At 41.6% G+C, this 25,429-nt stretch overlaps 1 protein-coding gene across 1 annotated transcript; it reads right to left on the reverse strand.

Moving 5' to 3' along the window:
• gldc (glycine dehydrogenase (decarboxylating)) lies at positions 1 to 24,044 on the reverse strand. Its single transcript, XM_061729573.1, has 25 exons — positions 23,523 to 24,044; positions 23,148 to 23,226; positions 19,647 to 19,782; positions 19,056 to 19,220; positions 17,646 to 17,723; positions 17,391 to 17,538; positions 16,890 to 17,086; positions 16,678 to 16,774; positions 15,963 to 16,068; positions 14,737 to 14,876; positions 14,173 to 14,253; positions 13,988 to 14,085; positions 11,452 to 11,536; positions 11,030 to 11,071; positions 10,743 to 10,885; positions 9,956 to 10,031; positions 7,723 to 7,848; positions 7,426 to 7,575; positions 6,397 to 6,509; positions 6,123 to 6,264; positions 4,955 to 5,066; positions 4,761 to 4,856; positions 3,270 to 3,442; positions 2,294 to 2,374; positions 1 to 808 (listed from the first exon to the last, which is right to left on the reverse strand). The coding sequence occupies exons 1-25, from the start codon at positions 23,820 to 23,822 to the stop codon at positions 668 to 670; spliced, it is 3,105 nt and encodes a 1,034-aa protein (XP_061585557.1). The 5' UTR covers positions 23,823 to 24,044; the 3' UTR covers positions 1 to 667.
• Positions 24,045 to 25,429: the final 1,385 nt, after the last annotated feature.

Below are 25,429 nucleotides of genomic sequence, written 5' to 3' on the forward strand. Positions count from 1 at the left end.
TTTAAGACAAATATGTTTAATACAGGCATCTTTTTTTTTTCCTCAACAGAAAAAAAAACTATTTTAGATTAGAAAATAATTCACTTAAAATGACAACTCACTAGGCTAACAAATGTTACAGCAGACATTTAAACATTTTAAAATAACATCAACAAGAGCCTGCCGGGTGCTAGCGACTCCTACATTTATCAAGAATCGGGGGAGATTTTACAGGAAAGGACGAGAGAAAGAGGCTCAAAGGGGATTGTGTGTATAAATGTTGGGAGTGGAGAGGTGACGCGCGCTTGGCTGGAAAGGCGGTATTACAGGAGGGGTTACGGGGGTGAGGCGGCGGCATCTAGTAGAAAAGGAAAAAGCAAAAAAAGCTGCATCTTTTGGTCCTTTTAAATAGTTGTACTAAGCTCTGTCCGAATGTCCACTTCTTTTTAGACTAAGAGACACTGGGACATCGTGTGTGCGCACTGACAGCTTTCCTTCATGCTTTTTAAACTCTAAAAGACAACAAAAACAACAAGATGACGACAACCCCGGCTCCGTCGCGGTCGTCGGCCTGGCTGTGGATTGGAAACGCTTCTCCCGGCTCGTGTTATTGCACCCGGCAGCCGCCGCCCCCCCCGCCCCGGTGGTTAGAGCGCAGCGGGACTTTGGGACAGAGCTGGAGACGTGTTTACGAGGACGCCCTCTTCTCCTCGTACGGAGACTCGTACGCCTCCATGGGCGGGCAGGTGCACACCAGGTGCTGGTCGCCGTAGATGTCGTCGATCCTCGAGATGCTCGGCCAGAATTTGGTCTCGGGCCTTATGAAAGGCTGCAAGATGAAAACAAAAAGAAATTAATAAATAAATACCTTTTTAGAATAGTTTGGGTTCAGATTATCCATCTTGTTCTGCCTCTTCGGTAATTTTACTTATTTTCATTTCATTCAAAAAATAAAACAATTCAATACAAATGTTCATAAATTGTGAATGAAAAGGGAGCAGAAAGAAGAATCTTATCTAATCTGCCCCTTTTTCCAAGAAATAAATTCACAAATAACATAAATTAAAAAAACAACTAAGTGAATAAAAAAACTAAAATAAAATAAAATAACCGCCGTCTATGGGTATGTCAATCAAACTTAACTAACATATTTCATTATATTTCCTTAACATACTGGCTTTAATTGTTCTTTTGAATGTAATGTTTGATTTGGATTCTTTGTTTTCTTTATTCAGATTGTTCCATAAACTGATTCCTTTCACAGAAACACAACGTTCCATCAATTTAGTCCTGAATCTTGTTTTTTTTTTTTTAAATCTCTGTTCCTTTCAAGTTATACTTGCTTTCTCTTTTTTCAAATCTTTTCTGAATGTTGATTGGTAAAGTTTTTTTTATGAGCTTTAAACATAATTTGCAAAATACTATAGTCTACTAGTTCATCATGAAATTTTAACTGAAGGAATAATGGATTTGTTGGATCTCTATATCGTTTTCTACTGAATATTCTTATGGCTCTTTTTTGCAAAATGAAAATTGATTGAAAACGTATAACATAAAACATATATTCAGACTGTAACCAACAGCATTTTACATGATTTCTTTTAATTTAAACTGTTTCAAAATGTCACGTTATAACTATCTTGTTAACCTTTGCCAAGACCCAAGATAAACTTGTCGTCTACTTTTATGATAAAATGGTCTAGAAACCGAAGCCGTTTGTTTTACAGTGATATGAAACAGAAAGAAGTGAAGTTTGAATCTGAACTGGAACAAGTGACTGCAAATATTTAACCGCTGCTTCACTGAGCAACAATAGCCAAAAAACGCTTTCTGCTGAATTTACTGGCACACAAAACATCCGAAGTGGGCAAAGAGAGAACCTTCAACATTTGTGGTGTTCTCCTCGATCTTTCTATAAAAACTGCCACATAGGGTCTAGTTTGGTTAAAAAAAAAAAGACACACATGCATGTTATCGAGAAAACAACCACATTTTTACCCATTTTGGGCTGAAAAGTCAGTTTTCAGGCAAAAGCCACACCGCATTTCCTGATTGTAGTTTCTTAGAGGTGGTGATTTGCGACTTGTGTGATAAATAATGTTCCTGTTTGAACGGAACATGAAACGTCACACTGCCCTTTCACCACTAGAGGGCAGCAGAGTCCACAGTGTTTTATCCTGAACGTTGAGGTTGAAGGAAAGTTTGTTTTGTGTAAGTGGGAGCAGCAGGGGCTCATGATGCCCGGCTGCTCAACAACGGGAAGGATTTTAGGTAAGACGGCAAGAAAAGAAGAAGAAACCGTGCGGACTCTCACCAAGGGGAAAGCGGCGTACTCCCTGGAGTAAGGTCTGTCCCAGCTCGAGGAGGAGATGCAGGCCAGCGAGTGAGGGGACATCTGCACACAAACACACAGATACCTTTACACTGGAGCACCAGGACATTTTTTTACTTTTCTTTTTTTTTTTTAAACTTAATTTTTATTTAGTTTTCAACAACAATACACCATATACATTTTCTTCTTTTTTCAGCTGCATACAACGTTTGTACACATTATACTCAAGTATTAAGCAAATAAAACAAGAGAAAACATAATTATTCACTCCAAAATATACGTATATAATAACAAACCCATAAATAAAAAAAAATTAAAAAAAAAAATAGTAAAATCAATAATAATTGTCCACTCCAAGGTACAACGGTGTGTATAAAAATGCAGGCACCATATTTACTCTGGGAAAAATTGGCATGTGTATAAAATATGTTTATAGAGGGAATATAGTAAGAATTAGGCAGGTGGGCTGAGCAACATTGGGTAATAGACCTCATTGTGTTAATAAAGCTGTGACATATTAATAAAGCGGCTCCACCGCTTAATAAAGGTGGATTTTTGGAGCCTTAATGAGTAAGTGATTTGCTCCATTTGATAGAGATCACATACTTTTTGGATCCATATGTTGTATGTAGGAGGGTCTGGTTTCAGCCATCTGAAAGTTATGCACTTCAAAGCTGCTGTAAATAATACATTTAAAAAAGGTATTTCTTGGCCCTCCCTTCCTTTTGGGTATTACTCCCAGCAGTGCCACTGTGGGGTCTTGTGGAATATCCTGTTGAAAAACCTCTTAGAGGGCATCAAACACCTCTCTCCAAAATACACTTCATTTAGGACATAGCCAGAATATATGGGTGTGAATGACAATGTGTGTCCCACAATTCCTCCAGCATGAGCTGGGATGTGTCGGGCCCATTTAATGTCTGCTGTTCTGATACATCATTTCGCCGCGGCGGCACACCTTGAGAGGGTTGATGCGAGAGTCCATCCGTCCCTCCTCGATGTCTGCGATCTCCTGTCGGATACCGATGAGGGCGTCGCAGAAGCGGTCCATCTCCGCCTTGTCCTCCGACTCCGTGGGCTCGATCATGAGGGTGCCGGCCACCGGCCAGGACATGGTGGGCGCGTGGAAACCTGAACATCAGAGACATCAGGTTCAACCACCGCAGCAAATACACGCTGGTTTGTTACAGCACAGAAATACACAAACCCCATCCTCAAATTAGGTTGGAAAGGTTTCAGCATCTTCTCACACCAAAATATAAACATCAGTTTTGGCCGAGTCAGATGAAAACATAATATATTTCAGAAATGTATTAAAGGGCAGCATTGTCATGTCATGTCTGATGACTAGACAGAAGACCTGTATTGACAGCGCTGTAAAACTTATTCTCAAGCCAACATGCTTATCAGGAAGTTTTATATGTGTTCTGACTCTGAAGTGTTCCCTGTTTTGAACCTACATCACACCGTTATATACTGCTCACTTGTGGTCTAACTATAAGAAAAAGAGAATGCAGAGGCTCAAGGTAGCAACAATGATGCAATGAGGTTGCTGCTCCGTGTTCCTAGGTGGCATAGTGCCAGTCAATTGTTTGTGTCCAACAGAGTGCCAACTTGTGAGGCTCTTAAGACAGTTGATGTTTAGTTTTATGTGTCGATTGGACAAATCAGAGAACCACATAATTGAAGCTTTAGTCAGTCCATTGAAAAGCTGCTATAGATTCACCTCTAGGATAAGGTGGCATTGGTGCAATAGCTTGTATGTCTTCTAAATGTATATTTTGTATTTTTGCATTTCTTTTTTGTACGTTTTATGTTATGATTATTTTTTATATGGACCTGTGTCTGCAATAAAGTTGATTAATAAAGAAAAATTAATTGTGCAGCTGGTGTGCTCATCTCAAAAAGAAAATACTTGTTATCACAATTTAGAAATTGTTAAGTCATTATGTGAATATATCACTTTTTCTGAGACATGTGTTTTTGTGAAATCTAAAGTGAAGTTTACACTAATTCATCACGTCCAGCCAGCATCATCTTATGACGTTCCTGGAAACGTGAAACAAGGTGAACTCAGGAAGCAGTGAGTAAAAACTTATTTCCAGCAGTTTAACCTCTTTTTCTGAACAAATATCTGTTATTCCTGGAGCAGAATGATGTCAACAAATAAATATAGATCAGCGGGGAAGTAAATGTCTGGACTTTTGCTTGTGCATCATGACGTGCAACATGGATTGACTGGACAGGTGCTTACAAGCATCATGAAGGCAATAAGATTTGAATGTACATAGTGATAATGACAATAAAGATCTATCTATCTAATGTGCTGCTTTATAAATAAAGCTGGGGGAAAAAAAAAAATAATTCTTTGTCTCTTAATGGTTCAAATAAACTAAATTCCTGCGTGGAGTTGTTGTTAAACAAGTGTGGGGTTTATAACTGAGCCTACCGTAATCCTGCAGCCTCTTGGCCACGTCCACAGCCTCGATGTTGGCCGTCTTCTTGAACGGCCTCACATCCAGAATGAACTCGTGAGCCACAAAACCTGCCCAGGACAAACGAAAAGCAGGTTTAAACAAAGTAGTAATGCGTCTTAATATTAACTGCAGATGTGGTGCTTTGTTTTTGGCACATTTTTCTTACCTTTCCTGCCTCTGAAGAGGACTTTATAGTGGCCTTCCAGCCTCTTAGCCATGTAGTTGGCGTTGAGGATCGCCACCTCGGTGGCGTGAACCAGCCCCTTGGATCCCATCATCTAAACACAAGCAGGAGATGCATATTTTACCTGGAATTGGTGACGTATGATGCAACAAGTCTTGTAGAGGTGGTCAGGTTTGCTAATCTAAGCGTGACATAATATTAAAGGGGACCTATTATGAAAAAAAAACATCTTTTCTTGCGTTAACATATATAAAGTGGTCTCTCCTCAACCTGCCAACTCAGAGAAGGAGGAAAGCAACCAAATTCTGCAGTGTCTGTACAGCCGCCTGGATGAGCCGTCCAGTGTGATGTGGATCTACGAGCCGTTCAGATTCTGCTCCCTTTTGTTACGTAACCAAAATGCAAACTACGGCCACAACTATAAAACCGTGTAACTGCATGAGCGTCCGACTATCGTAGCACTGCGTGACATCGGACGCTCTCTGTCCATCTCCCTCCAGCAGCTGCCACTTTATTGAGGTTTTTGTAGTGAAATGAGGAGGAATCATAGAGATAACTTCTCATTTCAACTAACTGGATCAGCCGTTCCTCATCATGACTGTTTCCTACAGCGGTTTCAACCGGCTTTCAACGCGAGCGACAGAAAATAGAAGCAGGGCGTCCGACAAATGTTCAGCTCAAAACGCTGCGCTGCGTCACTGCGGCCAGTTAGGACAGTCCAATAGAAAATAAAGCAATGGAATTGATTTTGTCGCCGACGTGATTTATGGTTCCACGTTACACCAACGCAGAGCCTACGGCGTAGGGTACGCCCCCAGAATCCCTCATGGAGAATGAGGTTAGAGACGGTAAAGATAAAGACATGGCCCAGAGGCTGAATTTCTATATATAGGAAAAACAATCAAAAGCTTGTTTTTAAGACATTCAAGGCCTGTTTAAAATAGACATTAAATGCCATAATAGGTCCCCTTTAAGCGCAAAAAGTAATAACTAAATGAGAAAACTGATGCTGATTCTAACAAGTGTTGCCATGACAACACTTACTAACTACTGGCAGTGGGATCCGGCCGTCATTGACTCATGTGACTGGTTCTATCCCCGCAGGGTTGCCCGGTACTGCTGTGTTTCTGACCCCCGTGACCCTGCTGACCTTGATGTAGGTCCACGAGATGGGCAGGATGGCGCTGGAGCCCCAGGGGGCGGCGCTGATGGTGCCCAGCGAGCTGCTGCTGTCCACCGACTGCATGGCCACCACCGGGTGGCTGGGCAGGAAGGGGGCCAGGTGGGCCTTCCTGATGACAACAGAACGGAGCTTAATATCCAACACTGACTAACATGCCACACACACGTGCAAACAAAAAAATAAAAAAAATAAAAAAATAAATCAGCACATGGGGCGTTTAAGAGTTAGTTTCCCGACTCACACTCCGATCGGGCCCATGCCGGGTCCTCCGCCGCCGTGGGGGATGCAGAAGGTCTTGTGCAGGTTCAGATGAGACACGTCAGAGCCGTAATCTCCCGGACGACACAGACCCACCTGGAGCCCGCAGGAATTAAAGTTAACCGTCAAACATTCTTCATTAGGAGTTCTTTATTAACAATAAATTAATTTCCCTTTTTAGCTCCACATGTACATTAATTCTTTTATTTCCCCCTTTTCTCTCCTCCGTTTGATATTCATAGTTGTGTTTTAGTTGTGAGAAACACCAGTGTTGTGTGGGGTTTAGTTTTTTCCTATTTTATTAAATGAAAAGTTGAGACTAAAGTTTGACCAAACATTTGTTGGTAATTAAACGACAAGTGCTGGCGCATGTATGAAAGGAATGATAACAAAACAGTGTGCATAAAAATAAATAAAATTGTGCTTCAGTCACTTTAAACAACAAGGAAACTGATGCATCAGGACTTCTAAGAGATGGAAACTAATAAAAATAATAGTTCAGAAGGATAAACTTCCTTGCTTCACTAGTTGACTCTTATTTCAACTTTACTTTTATTTCATTTGTGTCCTTCACTATAGCCAAATCTCCTCTTTTTACAATCATTTTGTATAAATAAGTAAAACTACCTACTTTTTTTAATAACCCATCAGTTACTGACTAAATTCACATTAAAACTCATTTTCATCAGTTTTAGAAAGATTCCGAATGGGAAAAGCCAACTAATTGAGATGAAAAAAAAACTGATGAAAGTTCTTCCTCGAAAGAGATTTTATATATTTTACTGAGACTTCCTCGATAAATAAAAGAATTAAAAAGAAATATATTTCCAATGCATGAAGGCAGTCTTTCATGAAAGTAGAAACAGAAATTTTCTGCATATTGCTCCAACAGGAAAAGCTGTCATCTATAACGTTATTAAATCATAGTGTGATAGGGACACACTTCTCCACCTTTCACAACCATTTCCTACAGATTCCTGAACTACAAACCAGAAACTGAATGCAGCCTCACCTGAGCGTTCATGTTGGCTCCATCCAGATACACCTGGCCGCCGTTCTGGTGAATGAGATCACAAACGTCTCCGATATTCTCCTCAAACACGCCAAAGGTGGAGGGGTAGGTGATCATCATGGCTGCCAAGCTCGCCTTGTGCTTGTCCACCTCGAGGAAATAAAACAATTTACATGTTACTATTAGAATCATAAACCTGCCTATCACAGAATCCCAAGTGTTTAAACCTAATCTTTTGTAAACTTTGATGCATCATGACAGGATTAAGATCCTTATTTAACGTTCCTGGGCTCTCACCAGAGCTTTCAGGTGTGCCATGTCGATGTTTCCGTCCTTGTCCACCTCCACCACCTGGACCTTCATGCCGGCCATCTGAGCGCTGGCCGGGTTGGTGCCGTGGGCCGATTTGGGGATCAGACAGACCTGGAGCAGCAGAGGAACTGTGAGTGTCGCAGGTCAGGGGAAAACATTAAACAAAAAAAAAAAAAAAAAAAAAAAAGCAACAAGCAGACAAGAACATGGGAGAACCAATGACATAATCATGAATGTGCTGGAAAATCCATTTCCCTTTGGGGATTAATAAATTGAATTAAATAGAATATAAGATCGTGAAGCTATTTTTATTTTCTATTTGGGAAATATCACAGTTTGATTCGATGTCTCTCACCCAGGTTTAAATTCACTATTGATCCGAACCTCATGACCTCAGCTGCAGAGCAGCGATGTGTTACAAAAGAATACAGAACAAAAGGATTTGTGCTGACTGAATATGGATCAAGTGGCTTCAGCCAAAGAACTAAAATTCAGTTTGAAAAAGATGCATCTGTGGAGGGACGTGTTACAGCCAGAATCTTAAAATTGTTGTGAGACTATAAAATAAATTATTAAAACCTGTATTTGTTTGCAGAAAAAAATTAAACCAGCTATTTTCTGAGCTTGGTGGGAGGAATCTCTGCTTGACCGGAGCAGCGTTCACCTCTGGGACTAATGAGTAACCTGCATGCAGCCCACTAATTGATTTTTTTCCCATATTAGGACGACACCTCTGGCGTTTTGCAACCCAGCCACAAAGAGAGAACTGGGGCACTTAAACCTGACATAACTCAGCGACTCTTAAAACATCCAAATATGGAATCTTGGAAGCCGGCGGCCTATAGTAAGATCACACTGCCTTCAGCCCCTTTGTTTGCAGAGTTGTTAGTTTGGACCTTGACTGTTCCCAGAGATCAGCCCGCTATCTAAGAGGTACTTATGAGGAAGCTATTAAAAACAAAGGCCAAATTACACCGGGGGAAGAAAAAAAAAAATCAGAGTCAGCCCTTCTTTAATCTGTAGGGGCGTCTTATCTCCCCTTCTCCTCAAGCTACTTCTCGTGTGCATTTCAGGATACCGAAGGAATTTCCAGCAATCATATCTAGAACCCGTTGATCCGTGGTGTCAAAGTGACCCGTTGCAGCAGCAAACAAGGAGCCCAGCAGTCGTGAACTTATAAAAAAACAGGCATTAGAGCGCAGAGTTGACACACTCAGGCCCTGCTTTGACCTTCAGAGCGAAACAATGAATCAGCATTATCAAAAAAACGTCAAAAAGCAGCCATGAAACTGTGGCCAGAGCAAACCTTAATGCTGGCAAACTTGTCGTTGAAAGTGCAATGCAGCTAAAGAAGTGAAGCTCACGTTCTTGCCGAGAACCACGACAGACAATTGATGTCGTTTTCATGTCTGGGCATTAAATGTCAAGCAGGAGCCTTAAGTCTCATAACAGCTATAGGGAGCTAAGTGGTATCAAACCCCTTTTTATATCCTTTTTCCCCACAAGCTGGTGCGGTTTCTCAGGGTTTTGAAGTCCACGTCCACTGCAATAACAGCTCCTCTAGAAATAAGCTTTAACATTCTCAAATCTTGTCAAAATTGGCTTATTTGAAGCAAAAATGTATACGTCACTGGCGTAAGAAAACTTTTGACAGCAATTCTTAAAACTATTAAAACAGTCTTTTCATTTTCTTGATAAAAGGCTTTTTCTTTTACTTTCTTAGAAATTCGTTTTTGCAATGCGACATGTTTTGGCCAGAGCGACAGAACAACGGTTTCTCTCTCGTCTTTGCAGCGCTGCTCATATCAGTCAGTGTAAAGCGGTGGCCTAAGCCACGTGACTCTGCAGGGTGCACCTTATTCAGGATTAGTCTATAACTCTGCACGGAAATCTGGACAGGAACTGGACTCAATAACACTTGAAACATCATTACCATATGAGAGCATTATAACATGCTACCTGGGGAAGGGTCCATTTATTTCTTAAAGTAATAATAGCTGATTTAAATGAACTATGCAACTGCTACTTTAAATCTGCTATTAATTGCAAAGCGAAAACACCAAAAAAAAGAAAGTCAGCTGTAGCATAACTTGAAGTTGTGGGTGGAGATGGAGGATGGAAATGATGAATAATACCCCGAGCAGTTTGCCAGAGTTGTCTAATGTTAGTACTTTTTTGTTGAGTTTTGTCCCAGGTACAACTTTGTTCCCACACTTACACTTCTGGAGCTTTCTCCTTTTGAGTTCAGGTAAGCTTTTATAGCAGCCAGGCCAGCATATTCTCCCTGAGCGCCACTGCAAAACAAGGCAGACAAACCATTGTCATGCATCTCATACACATACATCGTCCACCTCATGAAAGTCCAAAGACCAGGGTGCAGACATTACCAAAAGAGGAGAGACAGACGGGACGAAAAGCTTGATAACGGCTGCCAATACTCCCGATAACACAGGGGCAGAGGTAGGTGCGGACTTTATCAGGTCAAACATCAAATGCTTGACATTTTACAACTGAATAATGGCTAAAAGTAAGTTAAAATAGTGTGTTGAAGTCTTCTTGAAGCTCTTTATTAAGCTGCTGCTGTTCTCCTTTACGAAAGTAAAAATAAATGAAAGTGGAGGTAACAAAGCGCCATGTTAATGTCACAGAAGTGTCATTAAGCGCTTCATGTTTCGCATGCCGACTGGTCCTCCATCTTTTACTGCATCTAAAAAGGTGGAAATGTTACAGGAGTCCACCTCAGTGCGTTTCACACAGCTCAGCAACTATAAAAATATCTGACAATTTGCTGTAGAACAAGTGGAAAAGGGATTGAAATGATGTTGCCACCATGAAACATCCACTGTTCTTTTGATTTTCCTTAAAATGAAACGCTTCTAAAACCAGTTCAGACGGGTATCCATGGTATTGCACCTTTAAATTAAAAGGTCTAAGGCCCGTTGGACGAAAAGTCACTTCTCAGAAGAACCAGGACTGAGTGTGGAGGTTGGGATTTGCAGTCTCACCTGTTTGGCTGGAAGGAAATGTTGTCATAGCCCGTGATCTCGCAGAGATCCCTCTCCAGCTGCCTGAAAAGCCTCTGATAGCCCTGCGCCTGATCCAGAGGCACGAACGGGTGGATGTTGGCAAACTCCCTCCAGGTGATGGGCTGAAAGAGGAAGCAGCAAAGAGATCAACTTTACAAAAATCACTTCAGGTTAAACAAAAATCTGACCTGCTTAACATGGACCCACTGTAAATGAACTTAGTTGTCATGGAAATAAACACATGATGATGATGATAAATAACTCACCATGAGCTCTGATGAACTGTTAAGCTTCATGGTGCAGGAGCCCTGAAGGGAAAACAACAGGTTACTGTGACTTCACACTAAGGCAAGGCACGTTTAGTTGTATAGCACAATTCAACACAAGCTAAATCAAAGTGCTTTACGTCATCATTAAAAGCGGCAAGACACAGTCAAAGAGGTAAAATAATAAAAAGCACAAGTTGTTAAAAAGTAAGGGCATTAGAATACAGCAGGTAAGTATTTAATTTAAGAGTACGCTTGAGTAAACAGTAATGTTTTTAACCCTGATTTACTCTAAAGGAGCTGCCAGTTGCAGCAGACCTCAGGTTTACAGGAAGTTTGTTCCACCGGTGAGGAGCAGAATAACTGACTAACAAATACACTGATTAGTTTGCGAGTGTGAGAGTATTTGAGCCAGCACTGACCAGCGGGATCATGCTGTGCACCAGGGAGATGTCCTTGTTCTCCAGACGCTTCATGTACCGCACGATGTTGGTCTCAGAGTGGTAACTGCAGAAGAAGAGAAGACCAAACAAACGGGGTTTGTGTTTCTGATGCAGCTGTTAAAGACTCCATTTCTTACATATCCAACTTAAAGTCTTTTATTGCAACTAATGACAGCGTTTCTTTCTCTCAATAGATCTCGCATGTGGGGTGTGTCGAAGTCCGAAAGGAGTCAGGACAGGTGTCGTGTAGCTCAACTGGTTAGGTAGGACGGGCTTAAGTTGTCACGGCGACCGTGCCAGGTCCGGTTCCTGCCCTGTGTGTACTTGGCTGCATGTCACCACCCCCCTCCCTGCTTTCCTGTGTCATAAAACATCACTAGTGCCCTAAAAACCTGAGAGACAAAGATCAGAACTACAACATTTCTGGTCAACCAAACAACTTTATTATCCATGTAATTATTTAAATATTTAATACCATTTTCACTTGTGGACTTCAGTGTAATCCCTTCATCAGAGCCATCAAGTCAGATACTCAGGCCAGCTATTTCCATTTCAAAAACACACCCTTTTATTATCTTTCCAGCAATTAGAAATGATAAGTCTTGCTTTGAAAAGAGTTGTATGTATAGAATTTCCCTAATAGAGAACTTGGACATTAGCAGTACTGATATAAGGACTAATTTTATGGCATCAATAAAGATTAAATGTTCTTTTAGAAAGAAAAAAAAAAAAAAAAAAGACATGCATGTTGAGCCCTTACAACAAGAGCAGGGATCATTTATAATTCAGAGCTCCTAAATAAATTATTGAGATCTACAGATTCCTGAAAGTTTTGAATAATAAAATAAGCCAAATCTGACAGCAGGTAAACAAGCGATTATCGTGATCTTTTATTTAAACTTTTAGGGTTTTGTTGTTGTTTTTTTCCCTTAATCCATTTTTTTTTAAAAAAACATTAAATTGTGCAAAAATAAACCAAACAGCAGTGACAGTTTTTATCATCGATGAAACAAAGATTTGGACAAGGTGAGACGATAACAATTAAAAACTACAAAAATGATGGAAAAATAATCAAAAACTGGGGAACCCCCCCCCCCCCCAGGAAAATATTTAAATTGCTTGCTTTTAGATGAGAATAATCAGATAATATAATTTACTAATTTTAATGTTCTTAAAAAGATACTAAAAACAAAATGACTACTCCGCTCAAAAGACCCCCAATGCATTGAAATAAGGAACAAATTAGATTTTTTAAACTATAAAATAGTCTCTGGCCCCTTAAATAAGCTTCCGCAGCCCACAGGTGATGTTTTCACTCATGTTCAAGTCCCGGTATAGTTAAACTTACGGTATTTAACAAAGTTAAATTTCAACCTGGAACCAACTGCCAAAGGTGATTGTACAGTATGTCTGTTAATCGCTAGCCAGAACGGCTTCTAATGTCTGAATTGTTGGTGCATCCCCTTTTAGTGAGTTGATTAGTAAACACAAGAGAATTATATGAAGCATTCGTATTGCAAAATATATTGATTAAATAATATGTATTTCCCATTAGCGATCTATAATGTCCGTGTATAAAACCTGCAGGTCGCAGTTTAAGGAGTTTACAGTGATGCAGATGTAATAAGGCAGATGAGTTTATCTTATCTCGTGAAGCTGCACAATTAAATTAAAATGTATCAAAACTGTCAGACTGGGTAAATGAGTACAGTCTTGTGGTTGGGGGGCATGTGATTTATGTTTTCTAGATTCAGATGTTGGGGTTCTCGTGATCCTACTGTGAAATATTACACAAGGATCTTAACCTTTTCAAATCAGGGCGCGCCGCAGGAACCAGAGCAGCTATTAGGAGTGTTTTCCCCTGCGGCAGACGGATTATTGAAAGAAAAGACATGAAGTTTGATGCCAAACCTGCAGGGTTTCTTTTAGATTGGCAAGTAAACTGCTGCCAAAACATTTCTGATGGTTGACTAAGTCAAGTTACTTTGGCAACAGATGCATTAATCTAGACCATGTCCCAGACTCATTTTGGAAATGATGACGAGAAAAGAAAAAGTATAACTGAGGAAAAAAGATCACCCTCAGTTAGAGATTTGAATTTCTTGGTTACAGTTTCCAGGTTTTAATTCTCAGATTTTGAACATTTGATGCCGCAGATTTTATTTATTTAGACGGGACAATGCATATTAATGCACACTACATTGAGCTGTGTGAATACACCGGGTTTAGCAGAAATGCTAGTTTCCACCCGCAGTCCCCACAGAACCGACGAGGAGTGTAGAAAAATAATCTAATTACACATTGCTCCTTTAATAATAGTACCACTGCACTAATATCATTAATGAAAGAAAAAGATTACATAAATACATTTTTAAAAATGTTACGGTAGTTAAATTAACAATTAACCAAAACCTGAACTCAAACAACGAAAAATAGAAACTGGAATTAAAATCTCTAAATAAAATTGATCATTATTATTAAATGCAGCGGTGTCATAAATAAACTGCAAACCAACCTGTTGAAGATCTGGTGTGCGAGGAACTTGCTTGTCCTCTTGAAAGGACTTCCCATGATACCCTTCACGCGCTCGCCCATCTTCTCAGCAATCAGTTCCTGCAAAATTTCAAATGAAAACTAAATGATGCATTACTTTCACGTTATTATGTAAAAGAAACTAGATGAATGCAACCATGTACATACAGCTGACGATTCACAGCCAAAGACCCAGAGCAGGTCGTCCAGGTCCCTCTCAGTCACCGTCTCGTCCAGAGAGACGCCCACCTGGTGCAGGAGAAGCACGAGTAGACCGAGTTTATGCACTGAAAACAATATCCTTTATTCTTAGGTTGTTGTTTTGCAACAAACAAAAATGCCAAAACATGATCAAAATACTCCGAAAGCAAACTGGGCAGAAATTCTCCAAAAAAAAAGTATCTGTTGCCAAATGTCAGACGAAAAGTCAATTTATCAGATTTTTTGTTTTGCCATCCAATACTCAAACTTCTAATTTTCAGGCATTAGAGAGACAGAAGGTTATAATATCTGTTACTTTTGAAAATATAGTCAAGATAACATTTTACTTTCACTTTATTTCAAATTTCATTAACCTTTTCAATTTCTCCCAGGTTCCTACAGAAGTTTATACCAATATATATTCTGTAATTGTTGCAACAACAAAGGCAGGGCACCGCTTTAAAACATGCGTTTTCTTATCAGGACGTTCCCCTTCAGCGATCAAACCTGCTGAACCCACGTGGGACTCACCACGCCCTCAGTGTAGACTCGCAGGTTTATCTGCCTTTGCACGGCTCTCTCCAAGACGTCTTTGGCAGCGACGCCACAATTCACTTTCAGAGTGTCAAAAAACAAGTCGCTGTGTAGCCGATGTCCCGCCCTCTTCAGACCTGAAACGAGGTGTACGAGCAGAAAGTTTGCTTTTGTGTCTGAGAGGAGGAACAGTGAATCAACGGGGTTTCTTTTCAATTATTACTATTTTAATATTCTCCATAATGCATGACCTGGAAATATGAGCTACCGGTCCGGCCGTCCAGACAGAAACACAGTTCAGTTTAATTGTTAATTAATATTTAATTGACAACCACTGTGGTTCAGAGATGGGATAGGTTTCTTGGGTTGTATAGCATTTTTATTCCATTAGGATCTGTAGAGTTGAAACGTTATGGAGATGGTTTTATGACCTTTCCCAGTCTGATGAGCACCAACAACTTTGTCTTTATGATGAAATACCATTTTTTCATATCACTATATACTTTCATAAACTTCCTCTAATAAAAATAGTTTCCATGTGCCAACTGTCACCTCATAAACTAACCCCATTTAACTCCAAGGTCACCTCACATTAAAAAAAAAAAGAAGATATTTTTTAAATTGCATATATGTATCCTAGAAATCTAGATATACCACTGGCAATTTTACGTTTGCTTTGCAGGTACGACAGGTCTAGATACCATCTGTTAGAGCTCATTAAATATGCCTGAAAGTCTTCAGTCATCTGGATGTAACCTGTGTAGATGGCTGCAGGTGAGGGTTAACAGCCATTTGAATCAGTTTGGCATCAACAGTTAAAAGTTTCGACTTTTGGAAGGGAAAATTGAAACAAGACGGCCCTCAAACCATCCCTTTTTAAAAAGGTAGATGTATTTGCATTCCTGCCAACAGGCTACGGCAATTGTTTAATTTATTCCTCTCCCGTTGACTCGTTTCTGTTGCTCTGAACGTGTCACCTTGTTCCTGGCTCTGATTGGTTGAAGCACTAACCAACTACGTGCAAAGGCAGTTTGATAAGCAACCCCCTTGGACAGGGGGGGCCCTATGGATCGTTTTCAGACCCTAAATCTTTCTAGATGTGGCTTTGCTCTACCAGGCTAACATATGTGTATATTTTCTTCAAATACATCATATTTTTATATGATTTGTGCAACTTTACGAAAACATATTGCTGCTTTTGGGTCAATTTCCAGCTAATTTACCTTCAGCAAGAATTAAAGCAGCATTGTGCGTCCTCTCGGCGATGTGTTGGAGTCCCTGGGGACCGTGATACAGCGCGTACATGGCAGCCATATTGGCCAGCAGAGCCTAAGAAAGAAAAACAAAAAGGGGATATTGATCCAGAGAAAGAAAGAAAAAGTACATACATTTCTTTTTTTAAATGCTATAAATGATTGGAATTTCAAGTACACACTTAGAGGGTCGAAAGAACTTTTCTATTCCACCTGGAACCCAGTAATATCTTTCATTAACAAACTTAAAACCCTCTGACAATACATGAATCCATGTTTACTAAGTCCTGAGGGATGATGCATGATGTTGCACAACAAATGTGGCCTCATCATTCATTTACTTATTCTTAAGTTTTTTATTTTAAATTAGCTACCTGCACTTTCTTTTCATTTTTTTCCTTTTTTTTTATTATTCATACCTGTTGCAAGATATCTTTAAGTACCAATATCATAACTTTTATCCATTCATTTCTTTACTTATTTTGTTTTCTTAGACTGAGATGCACCGGATGTTGTAGGGTGGGGGGTTATATTTGTATGTGTGTATGTGTGTTCTGTTAAAACAAAAAAGCAAAAATATTATCTTTATATGTAACTGTTCTCTTATACCTTGCCTTCAATAAAAAGTTTATTGGAATTTTTTCCACACATTCATTACTCAATTAAAATGTGACCCCGGTTATACCTGTGCGGTGCAAATGTTGCTGGTTGCCTTGTCCCTGCGGATGTGCTGTTCTCTGGTCTGCAGTGCGAGACGATACACTTCCTTACCAGCTGCATCCCTGAAACACCAACAATCATCTAAGGACTTATCAAGAACAACCTGAGTCTCTTCCCATGCTTCAACTCTATCCTTTACTCCAAAACCAGCAGCGATCCATGAGCAGAGTTTCTCACCTGGTTACTCCGACCATTCTGCCGGGCATCATCCGGACCAGATTGTCTTTGACTGCGAAAAAGGCGGCATGCGGGCCGCCGTAGCAGAGGGGAACCCCGAACCTCTGGGAGCTGCCCAAAGCAATGTCAACGCCGAACTCTCCGGGGGGACGCAGCGCGCAGAGGGCCAGCAGGTCGGTGGCACAGCAAGCCAGGGTCTGGACAAGGAGGAGGACAGAAAAGTTGAGGAAATAAGCCCCGTTTGCTCATAAACCTCATCAACTAATCACTATATTTTATATTTGCACATGGTATAGACTAATCTGTACATAAAACCAAAATGAAAGACAAACCTGGTTAATTCCAAACACGAAGCTTGCACAAACTTATTTCTTCTTTCTAAATACACAGCTGTGTCATCGATATAAAACTTTACCCACTTTATTACCGCTTGCAGATTTCCTTAAAAGGTGGGCTTGTCATTGAATTACCAGACCTTAATTGTGTTTAAAGCTCTCTCACCCCGCCTTTGTGCGCCCGGTCCACGAGTGCAGTGAAGTCTTCCACCCTCCCATCCGTGTCCGGGTACTGAAAGAGCACCCCGCTCACATCCTTCCCACTAAAATCCATCTCATGGGGCAGCTTGAGTATCGTTTTTACTCCGATGTAGCTGCAAAAAAGCAGACACGGCTGGATGTTTAATAATATTCACAAAGGAATGTAGAAATGCAATGCCACACAGTAGTGGACCCAAAGAGAAGCTTTTGTAATACGTACTTAGCTCTGGTCTGCACTACAGCAATGGTCTGAGGATGGCAGCGCGGATCAATGTAGAAGATCCGTCTTTTGTTCTGTCTGGAAGAAGCAAACAACACAAATGAATGAGCAATCTATAAAGTTAAACATATTTTAAACCCTACTCCTATGTGTCTGCATGTAAATATAGTTACCGTATAAATTAAAGGGGACCTATTATGAAAAACACGTTTTTTCTTGCTTTAACATATATAAAGTGTTCTCCCCTCAGCCTGCCAACTCAGAGAAGGAGGAAAGCAACCAAATTCTGCAGTGTCTGTACAGCCGCCCGGATGATCCGTCCAGTGTGATGTGGATCTACGAGCCAATAAGATTCTGCGCATTTTCGTTACGTAACCAAAATGCAAACCACGCCCACAACTATAAAACCGTGTAACTGCATGAGCGTCCGACTATCACGTAGCACAGCGTGACATCAGACGCTCTCTGTCCATCTCCCTCCAGCAGCTGCCACTTTATTGAGGTTTTTGTAGTGAAATGAGGAGGAATCATAGAGATAACTTCTCATTGCAACTAACTGGATCAGACGTTCCTCATCCGTGACTGTTTCCTACAGCGCTTTCAACCGGCTTTCAACGCGAGTGACAGGAAGAAAATAGAAGCAGGGCGTCCGACAAATGTTCAGCTCAAAACGGCGCGCCGCGTCGCTGCGGCCAGTTAGGAGACTCCAATAAAAAATAAAGCAAATGGATGGAGGGAGGGAATTGATTTTGTCGCAGACGCTCGCATCGCATGCAATTATGATACGGTGTAACTCCGCCGGCCGGAGCTTCCGCCATTTTTCCGTAGCGGTGTATCGCGTCATTCAGGCAGCCAATCAGCACGGAGCCTCATTATCATAGCCCCGCCCACTCAGAATCCCACATAGATAATGAGGTTAGAGAATGAGATGATAAAGACATGGCTCAGTGGCTGAATTTCTAATTTATTTAGCAAAAACAATCAAAAGCTTGTTTTTAAGACATCCAAGGCCTGTTTAAAATAGGTATTAGATGCCATAATAAGTCCCCTTTAAAGCAGCACAATGTAACTTTCAGCTTTTGTTGAGTTTGGCGGCTCCTTTGGAGAAAAGCGGTAGTGGTTTACCAGTAGAGTGGCAGGGTTCCTACCATGCTCCTCAAAGTTACACAGTGCCAGTGAAGGCGATACAGACCCCTCAGACCATGACAGAGGTGTCATTAAACCTGTTGTAAGTTGATGTACCATCACAATGACTCTGGAAATATGATATTGAGTTGGAAAAGTTACGTAGTGCTGCTTTAAGATTATATGCATCTGCTGTCTTAGTTCCTACTAGAGGAGTCCCTAATGTGTGAAACATGCCACCACATTCTGAGCAGCAGAGATGCGTCTTTGTCGACATGTGGATACCTGTGGCAGAGCTGCATGGCCTCGGCAGCCGCCGTCCCTTCATCAAGCAGGGAGGCGTTGGCCACAGGCATGCCTGTGATGTCACAGATCATGGTCTGGTAGTTGAGAAGAGACTCCAGGCGACCCTGAGAGACCTCCGGCTGGTAAGGCGTGTACTGAGTCACCCTGAGGACAAAAACCCACAATGAATCCACAGAACAAGTTTGGACACGAGGACAATAGCCCAGAGTTGATGCTAATCAAGAAAAGCGGGATGGGACAGTGGAATTCTTTGTGCGTCTCCTGAGGTCCTTGGCGTAAAAAGAAAAATGCGGGGCAGGGTTGGCTGATTTGGATTTTGGTGAAAGAAAATCTTGTGCCGAAAGCCGGAGTGAGGCTCATCATCAGTCCTCACGAGTCTTTCAGAGTCGAGTCACAAGGCCTCCGATTAAAAACACGTTACTCAGCACACTAGCAATTAAACTTCAAATGAGTAACCCAAACGTATGAATAAACATGATTAACTATCTGCGACGGCATCACAAGAGGCCGAGTCACAGCAGCTTCACATTTCTGTGCAGGCATGCCGGTGAGCTGGCTGTGGGAACTCACCAGCCTGCATTCTCCAGGAGATTGCGTTGAATAGGTGGCGGCACAGAGCAGTTGTAGTAGCCCATCCCGATGTAAGACCTCCAAACTTTGTTCTCTGACGCAATCTTCTGCAGACCCTCCAGAATCTCATTTTCACCTGGATGAGAGAGAGAGAAGTGAAAACTTCTGCACTAAAAGTAGCAGTTGCAGAGTGGTGGCATCGGTAAATGTAAGGGAGATCATCACTTGTGTGGTATGACATAAGCGCTTACTGTCTGAACTTTACATGCATATTTACATTTAAATATTAAAAAGGCAGAGAAGTGCAAAATTGCCAGACGCTTCAGAAGTTCTGATGAGCAGCGCCACGTCTCTCATGTGAGACACAGTCGGTCACGGGATGAGGACAATCAGTGTGGCGTGCAACCAGTCAGCTGGTGAAATGTGCTTAAAGAGGCAACACTGACCCGGTTACAGCAAATGAAATATAGTCATTTCTCCCAGACGTAAAAAGTCATTCATTTTCCATCATTTTTAATCCGTGCGTGGAATATTTGGTTGTTCTGAGGCGTTAGCAGGCAGAAAAAGAAAGAAAAATATTTTAAAAAGTTATAAAAATTACGCAATGTTCCGCTTCCAGATGTTGTAACTAGCAGCTTTCGTTGATTTGATCTTTTATTTTGAACATAAGCAAAAAAAAAAATTTAATAAAACAGCAGAACATTAAATCAATAAAAAAAAAATATATATATATAAAAATAAATAAATAACAATAATCACTAAATAATAAATGTACCATAATAAACAAAGTAGACCAGAATTAATATAAAAACAAGTAGGAAGAAGTAAAAAAAAAAAAATTAAAAAAAAAAAACCTATGAACTCCTACTCCTTGAACTCATACTATTTTTTTCAGCTGGGACCCTCGTTATTAAATATGAAAGACTTGATTGATATCACTGTTACAAACATTTGCTGATCTCACATGCATAACCCCTGTGTTGTTTAGTCCCAGTGCTCCATGCCTTAGGGGGGCTGTGTCGGTGCAGAACCAGCCTCAGATTCCTCTGGCCTTCCTAGCTGCCTAGCAACTCCGAGGAATGGACAATAACCCCCCCGCCCCCCGCCGTCTGCACCGAGAGCCCCTATTACTGCTGCTTTCAGAATTACCGTATTTTTTGTGTCACGAAAAAGAAAGATGCCCCCGCTCCTCATTGGTAAGAGGGGCCAGCGTACAAGTGGATATTTACAGCTTCTTCTAAAGGAGGGGGGGGGAGAAGAAGGGTACACTGAACTCTGTTAAAGTGTTTAAACATAGCAACATTTGCATAATTCGTCACAAAAGATGTACATTTTAGTGAGATAGTTGACCGACTTTGTGTTTTTATTTTTTTGTGAGAGGGGGTCTGAGTTTGAGTCGGCAGGAAGGACCGGTTTCCCATGGTCCCAGAGTTCTGCGGGGCAGAGAGAAAAGGCCTGATTTAGAACCATCCAGGAGGTCTATTGTTGAGGAGAGAATCCCTCGCCGGCTTTGCACACTGAAGCCCTTCTAAGCTGAACAAGCAGAAAACGAGCACAGCTTCCAGTTTTATTCCTTCAGCATGGCTTGTTGCATTATGAAACCTGACAGAGTCGGAGGGGAGGCCGATACAAGGGCCGATCAGAGCAACACGTGCACGACAGCCACTTCAATCTCTCACTGATTCTCTGTTTCACTTTCCTTGTTTGGTTTATGTGTCGCCTCCAGCATCTCTGCGGTGTTACAACAAACCATCTCAAACAGCTTTAGATTACGATCCTTAAAAGACCGCAGACGAGTTCTGGCAGCAGTTATTAAAATTAAAACTGAATTTAAAACAGAAAGTTTGGTGTTAATTCAGAATAGATTTTTAGTTGATCAAAGCATTAAAAAAAATAGTTAGCTCTTTATGATAAAGGTTGCAAATTATTTGCATAAATAATGACCAACTAATGCATCACTTTTGGTGATTTAATCCTGGTTGTATCTTGAGTTCTGTTGGTCACCAATGACAAATCAAGTCACGATTACTTCATGTGATTAGTTAACAGGAGATCTCCAGTTAAGAAATGAAAAATTCACAAATCGTAACTTAAGACGCCAAGTTTTTTTTCTTCAACCTTTCTTAAGCAGATCGCTAACTTTTCTCATAGAAATGATTTTAAACATAGCTGATGTAAATTCAAAGTAAACATTAATGTTACAAAACACAAACCAACGTGGCGAACACACCTTAACTGATCTTTCATGTATTAAGTAATAGAACATTTGCCTGCAACAACTATGTGCTGATCCCAGAATGAATCATGACTTCTTGATAGTTGGCAACAGTAATCCATCATGCATGTCACATTAAATCATCCCAGGCCATGCTTTGTTTTGTAGTACTTAAGCACATCATGCAAAAACAAGTGTAATATGAGATAAAATGCTCAAAAATTGATTAGTTTCCCCCTCTCTTGTCCAATTTGTGGCGTTTCTTTCTATTATGTCATAATGAATTGAATCTTTGGGGAAGTGTGGGTCTTTACCAAGACAAACAAACAAACAGTTTGCAATCTCCTTGTGACAGGTATTGTTCATTGTTCAGTAACGATTGCAGCGTGGTTAATAAATAAACGGATTAAATGTTTTGCTGATAATGGAGTAATTCACTGAAGCACACTGCCTTGCAAGCGATGATTACAAAATGCATAAGTAGGGTGTATTCCATATCACAAATAAGATATATTTTATAAGAATATACATCTTCCATGATGTTTTTATTGGTGCCTTTATGTGCAGTGTAATGACAATTATCTATTTCAACCATACTTTGGAGATCATAGGTTGCTGTTTTAAGGGTTTAAGTAGTCATTTCTTATGCTGGTATGACAGAGGTCACAGTGAATTGTAAAAGCATCTTTGTGACATTGCATGCAGGGAAACTCATTATTCTACTCTGCTTTGTGTTTTTTTTTTTCCATCTTTCTTGTAAATAAGTCAAAACAAAGGATCTATACCCAATACTGAAACGTGCAAATCTTCATTATCAGAGACTGAAAGGGAGGATGAGGAGGGGGGAACTAAACCATGCAGACCAATCTAATGCAAAACGCGCCGAAGTCCCCTTATTAGGAACCCCCTCGGCTGTGATGTAATGTGAACGCTGCAACCAGATTGAACTGGACTTGGGACCGGGAGCGCAGGGCGAAACTTTACACTCCACTTGCCATCCTATGAGCATCGGCTTCCCATCAGGAGATTGGTGCTGCTCGCCGGGTTTCGCAAAAACAACTCCAAATATGTTCAAAGGAAGACTTAACCAGGGGAGCGCGCTCCGCGCTCCGCGGCGCACAATAGAGGTGCAACCTACATTTCAGCCACTCATCTGACGGGGGGGGGGGAGAAGAGAGAAAACAAAAGCCCGGTTCTGCACACACTTTCTCCCACATTTGTTGTTTTTTATATGTGCTTTGGCATCCATTTATTTATTGCAGGAATACAAACACACTCAAACTTACAGATGGGGTCATCCATCTTCAGGCTGCGCCGGACGCGGATGGAGGCAGGGACGGTGTTTTCGATGAGCTGGTCGATTGACTGGGGGGAAAAAGAAAAAAAGTGTTCATCTTTTCACATTTTTTCTTTTTTTTTTAATTTTATTCATATGCACAATGATAAAACAGTAATTATATTAATAATACAAGGACAAATAATTGTGCAGGAGAGGAAAAGAAGCCGGAAGGGCTTATAAAAAAATCCTCCCCCTCAATACAAAAATCACAAAAACAAATCAATAACACATTTAATAACATTAAAATATGCTTTTATCCCTTTTCTATTGTTTTTTTTTTTTTTTTTTTTTGAGGATGGAGGGGTTGAGACGCGGGTCTTACCTCGAGTCCCAGGACATCCAGCATGTCCCTCTTCTCCCGCTCACCTGGGCCGATGTGCCGCTCCGCGAAGTCGTCGTGCCGGGGCAGGATGCCGTCTATGCGGCGGGACGCGGCGGCCGCGGAGGTGCGGAGCCCCCGGGCGGCCGTTGCCAGGGACGCCAGGGATCCGTGCCGGAGCCGGAGCCGGGAGCCGGGCAGTCTCCAGCCCGCCACGCGGCTGCTGCAGCCCCGCAGATGCGCCCCCGACCCGGCCAGCCCCGGCCCCAGCAGGAGCCCCCAGGACCTGGCGCAGCTCTGCATCTCTCACTCGCTTCTGCTTTGCTTTCTTTCTTTCTTTCTTTCTTTCTTGCTTCGTCTTCTTTTCTCTCTCCTCTTTTTTTCTTCTCCCCCCTCCCGGTCGTCAGGGCTGATGCCGATCCGTTGCGGGAGACGGACGCAAACCAACTCCTTTAAACCGCACACTTTACACAATTTGTCCGTCCAGCAGCAGCGCGGGCCAATCAGCGCCGGCCGGCGGCGTGACGTCGTGACGAGCCCCGGTGAAACAGCTGCTGAACTTCCTCACGTGCCGCCGCTGCCGCTGAGCAAGGCATGCAGCAGCTCCGCTCGCCCCGGGGTCGGGGTCGGTCCACAGTCCGCTATGTGGCACGGACTTTGCCCGCCGACCGAGATGTGCTGGTTGATAATGAGAGAGCGCATGAGGGAGAGCCGGACCTCACCCACCTGCTGCCTCACGCTCTGATTAGTGTGATTAGTTCTTCCAATCCCTCACACTAATCAATTGTCTTACATACCTAATGAAAACAAAATGTTCTTCCCCACTGAGCTTTGCAGACTTGTTTTTACCTCCCCATTTCCACCCTTGACTCATTGTCACCCTGAACTCTCAACCCTTGTACTGTCTTTGGGTCAAAATGACCTCATTCTCCTATCCTTCTTTCCTCCTGCTCTCTCCTTCCTTCCTTCCATCCTTCCTTCCTTCCTTCCTTCTTTGTGTTCTCCCTTCCTTCCTTCCTTATTTTTTCCCTTCCTTCCTTCTTCCCTTCCTCTTTTCTCCCTTCCTTCCTTCCTTCCTTCCTTCCTTCCTTCCTTCCTTCCTTCCTTCCTTCCTTCCTTCTTTCCTCCTGCTCTCTCCTTCCTTCTTCCCTTCCTCTTTTCTCCCTTCCTTCCTTCTTTCCTTGTTTTCTTCCTTCCTTCCTTCTTTTCTCCCTTCCTTCCTTCTTTCCTTGTTTTCTTCCTTCCTTCCTTCTTTATTCCCTTCCTTTCTTCTTTCCTCCTGTTCTCTCCTTCCTTCTCCCCTTCCTCTTTTCTCCCTTCCTTCCTTGTTTTCTTCCTTCCTTCCTTCTTTCCTCCTTTCCTTCCTTCCTTCCTTCCTTCTTTCCTCCTGCTCTCTCCTTCCTTCTTCCCTTCCTCTTTTCTCCCTTCCTTCCTTCTTTCTTTGTTTTCTTCCTTCCTCCCTCCCTTCCTTCCTTCCTCCCTTCCTTCTTTTCTCCCTTCCTTCCTTGTTTTCTTCCTTCCTTCTTTTTTCCCTTCTTTTCTTCTTTCCTCCTGTTCTCTCCTTCCTTCTTCCATTCCTCTTTTCTCCCTTCCTTCCTTGTTTTCTTCCTTCCTTCCTTATTTTTTCCCTTCCTTCCATCCTTCTTTTCTCCCTTCTTTCCTTCCTTCCTTCCTTCCTTCCTTCCTTCCTTCCTTCCTTCCTCCCTTCTTCTCTTCCTCCTTCCTTGACCCAAAGACAGTACAAGGGTTAATAGATTTGTTTTTTACTTTGCCAGAAAGCTCTCTGATCCTTTCCACAAGCAAGGTGTGTTAAGTCCAAATGTGTTGACTAAATGTTTTAGTTTATCACCTTGTACAAAAAGTATCCTATAGGCACTTTTTAACAATATCTGGTTAAAAGTCTTTGACAT

The sequence above is a fragment of the Cololabis saira genome, chromosome 9, assembly GCF_033807715.1.
Source record: "Cololabis saira isolate AMF1-May2022 chromosome 9, fColSai1.1, whole genome shotgun sequence".
NCBI lineage: Eukaryota > Metazoa > Chordata > Actinopteri > Beloniformes > Belonidae > Cololabis > Cololabis saira.

Bases quoted from the DNA above. Each gene is read 5' to 3' on its own strand.
- gldc (XM_061729573.1), bottom strand. From the start codon at position 23,822: ATGCAGAGCTGCGCCAGGTCCTGGGGGCTCCTGCTGGGGCCGGGGCTG. The intron at 17,087-17,390 runs GTGAGAGAGCTT...CTCCTTGTCCAG, and splicing joins ACCGGGCGCACAAAGGCGGG to ACCCTGGCTTGCTGTGCCAC. The intron at 4,857-4,954 runs GTAAGAAAAATG...TGTCCTGGGCAG, and splicing joins CCTCTTCAGAGGCAGGAAAG to GTTTTGTGGCTCACGAGTTC.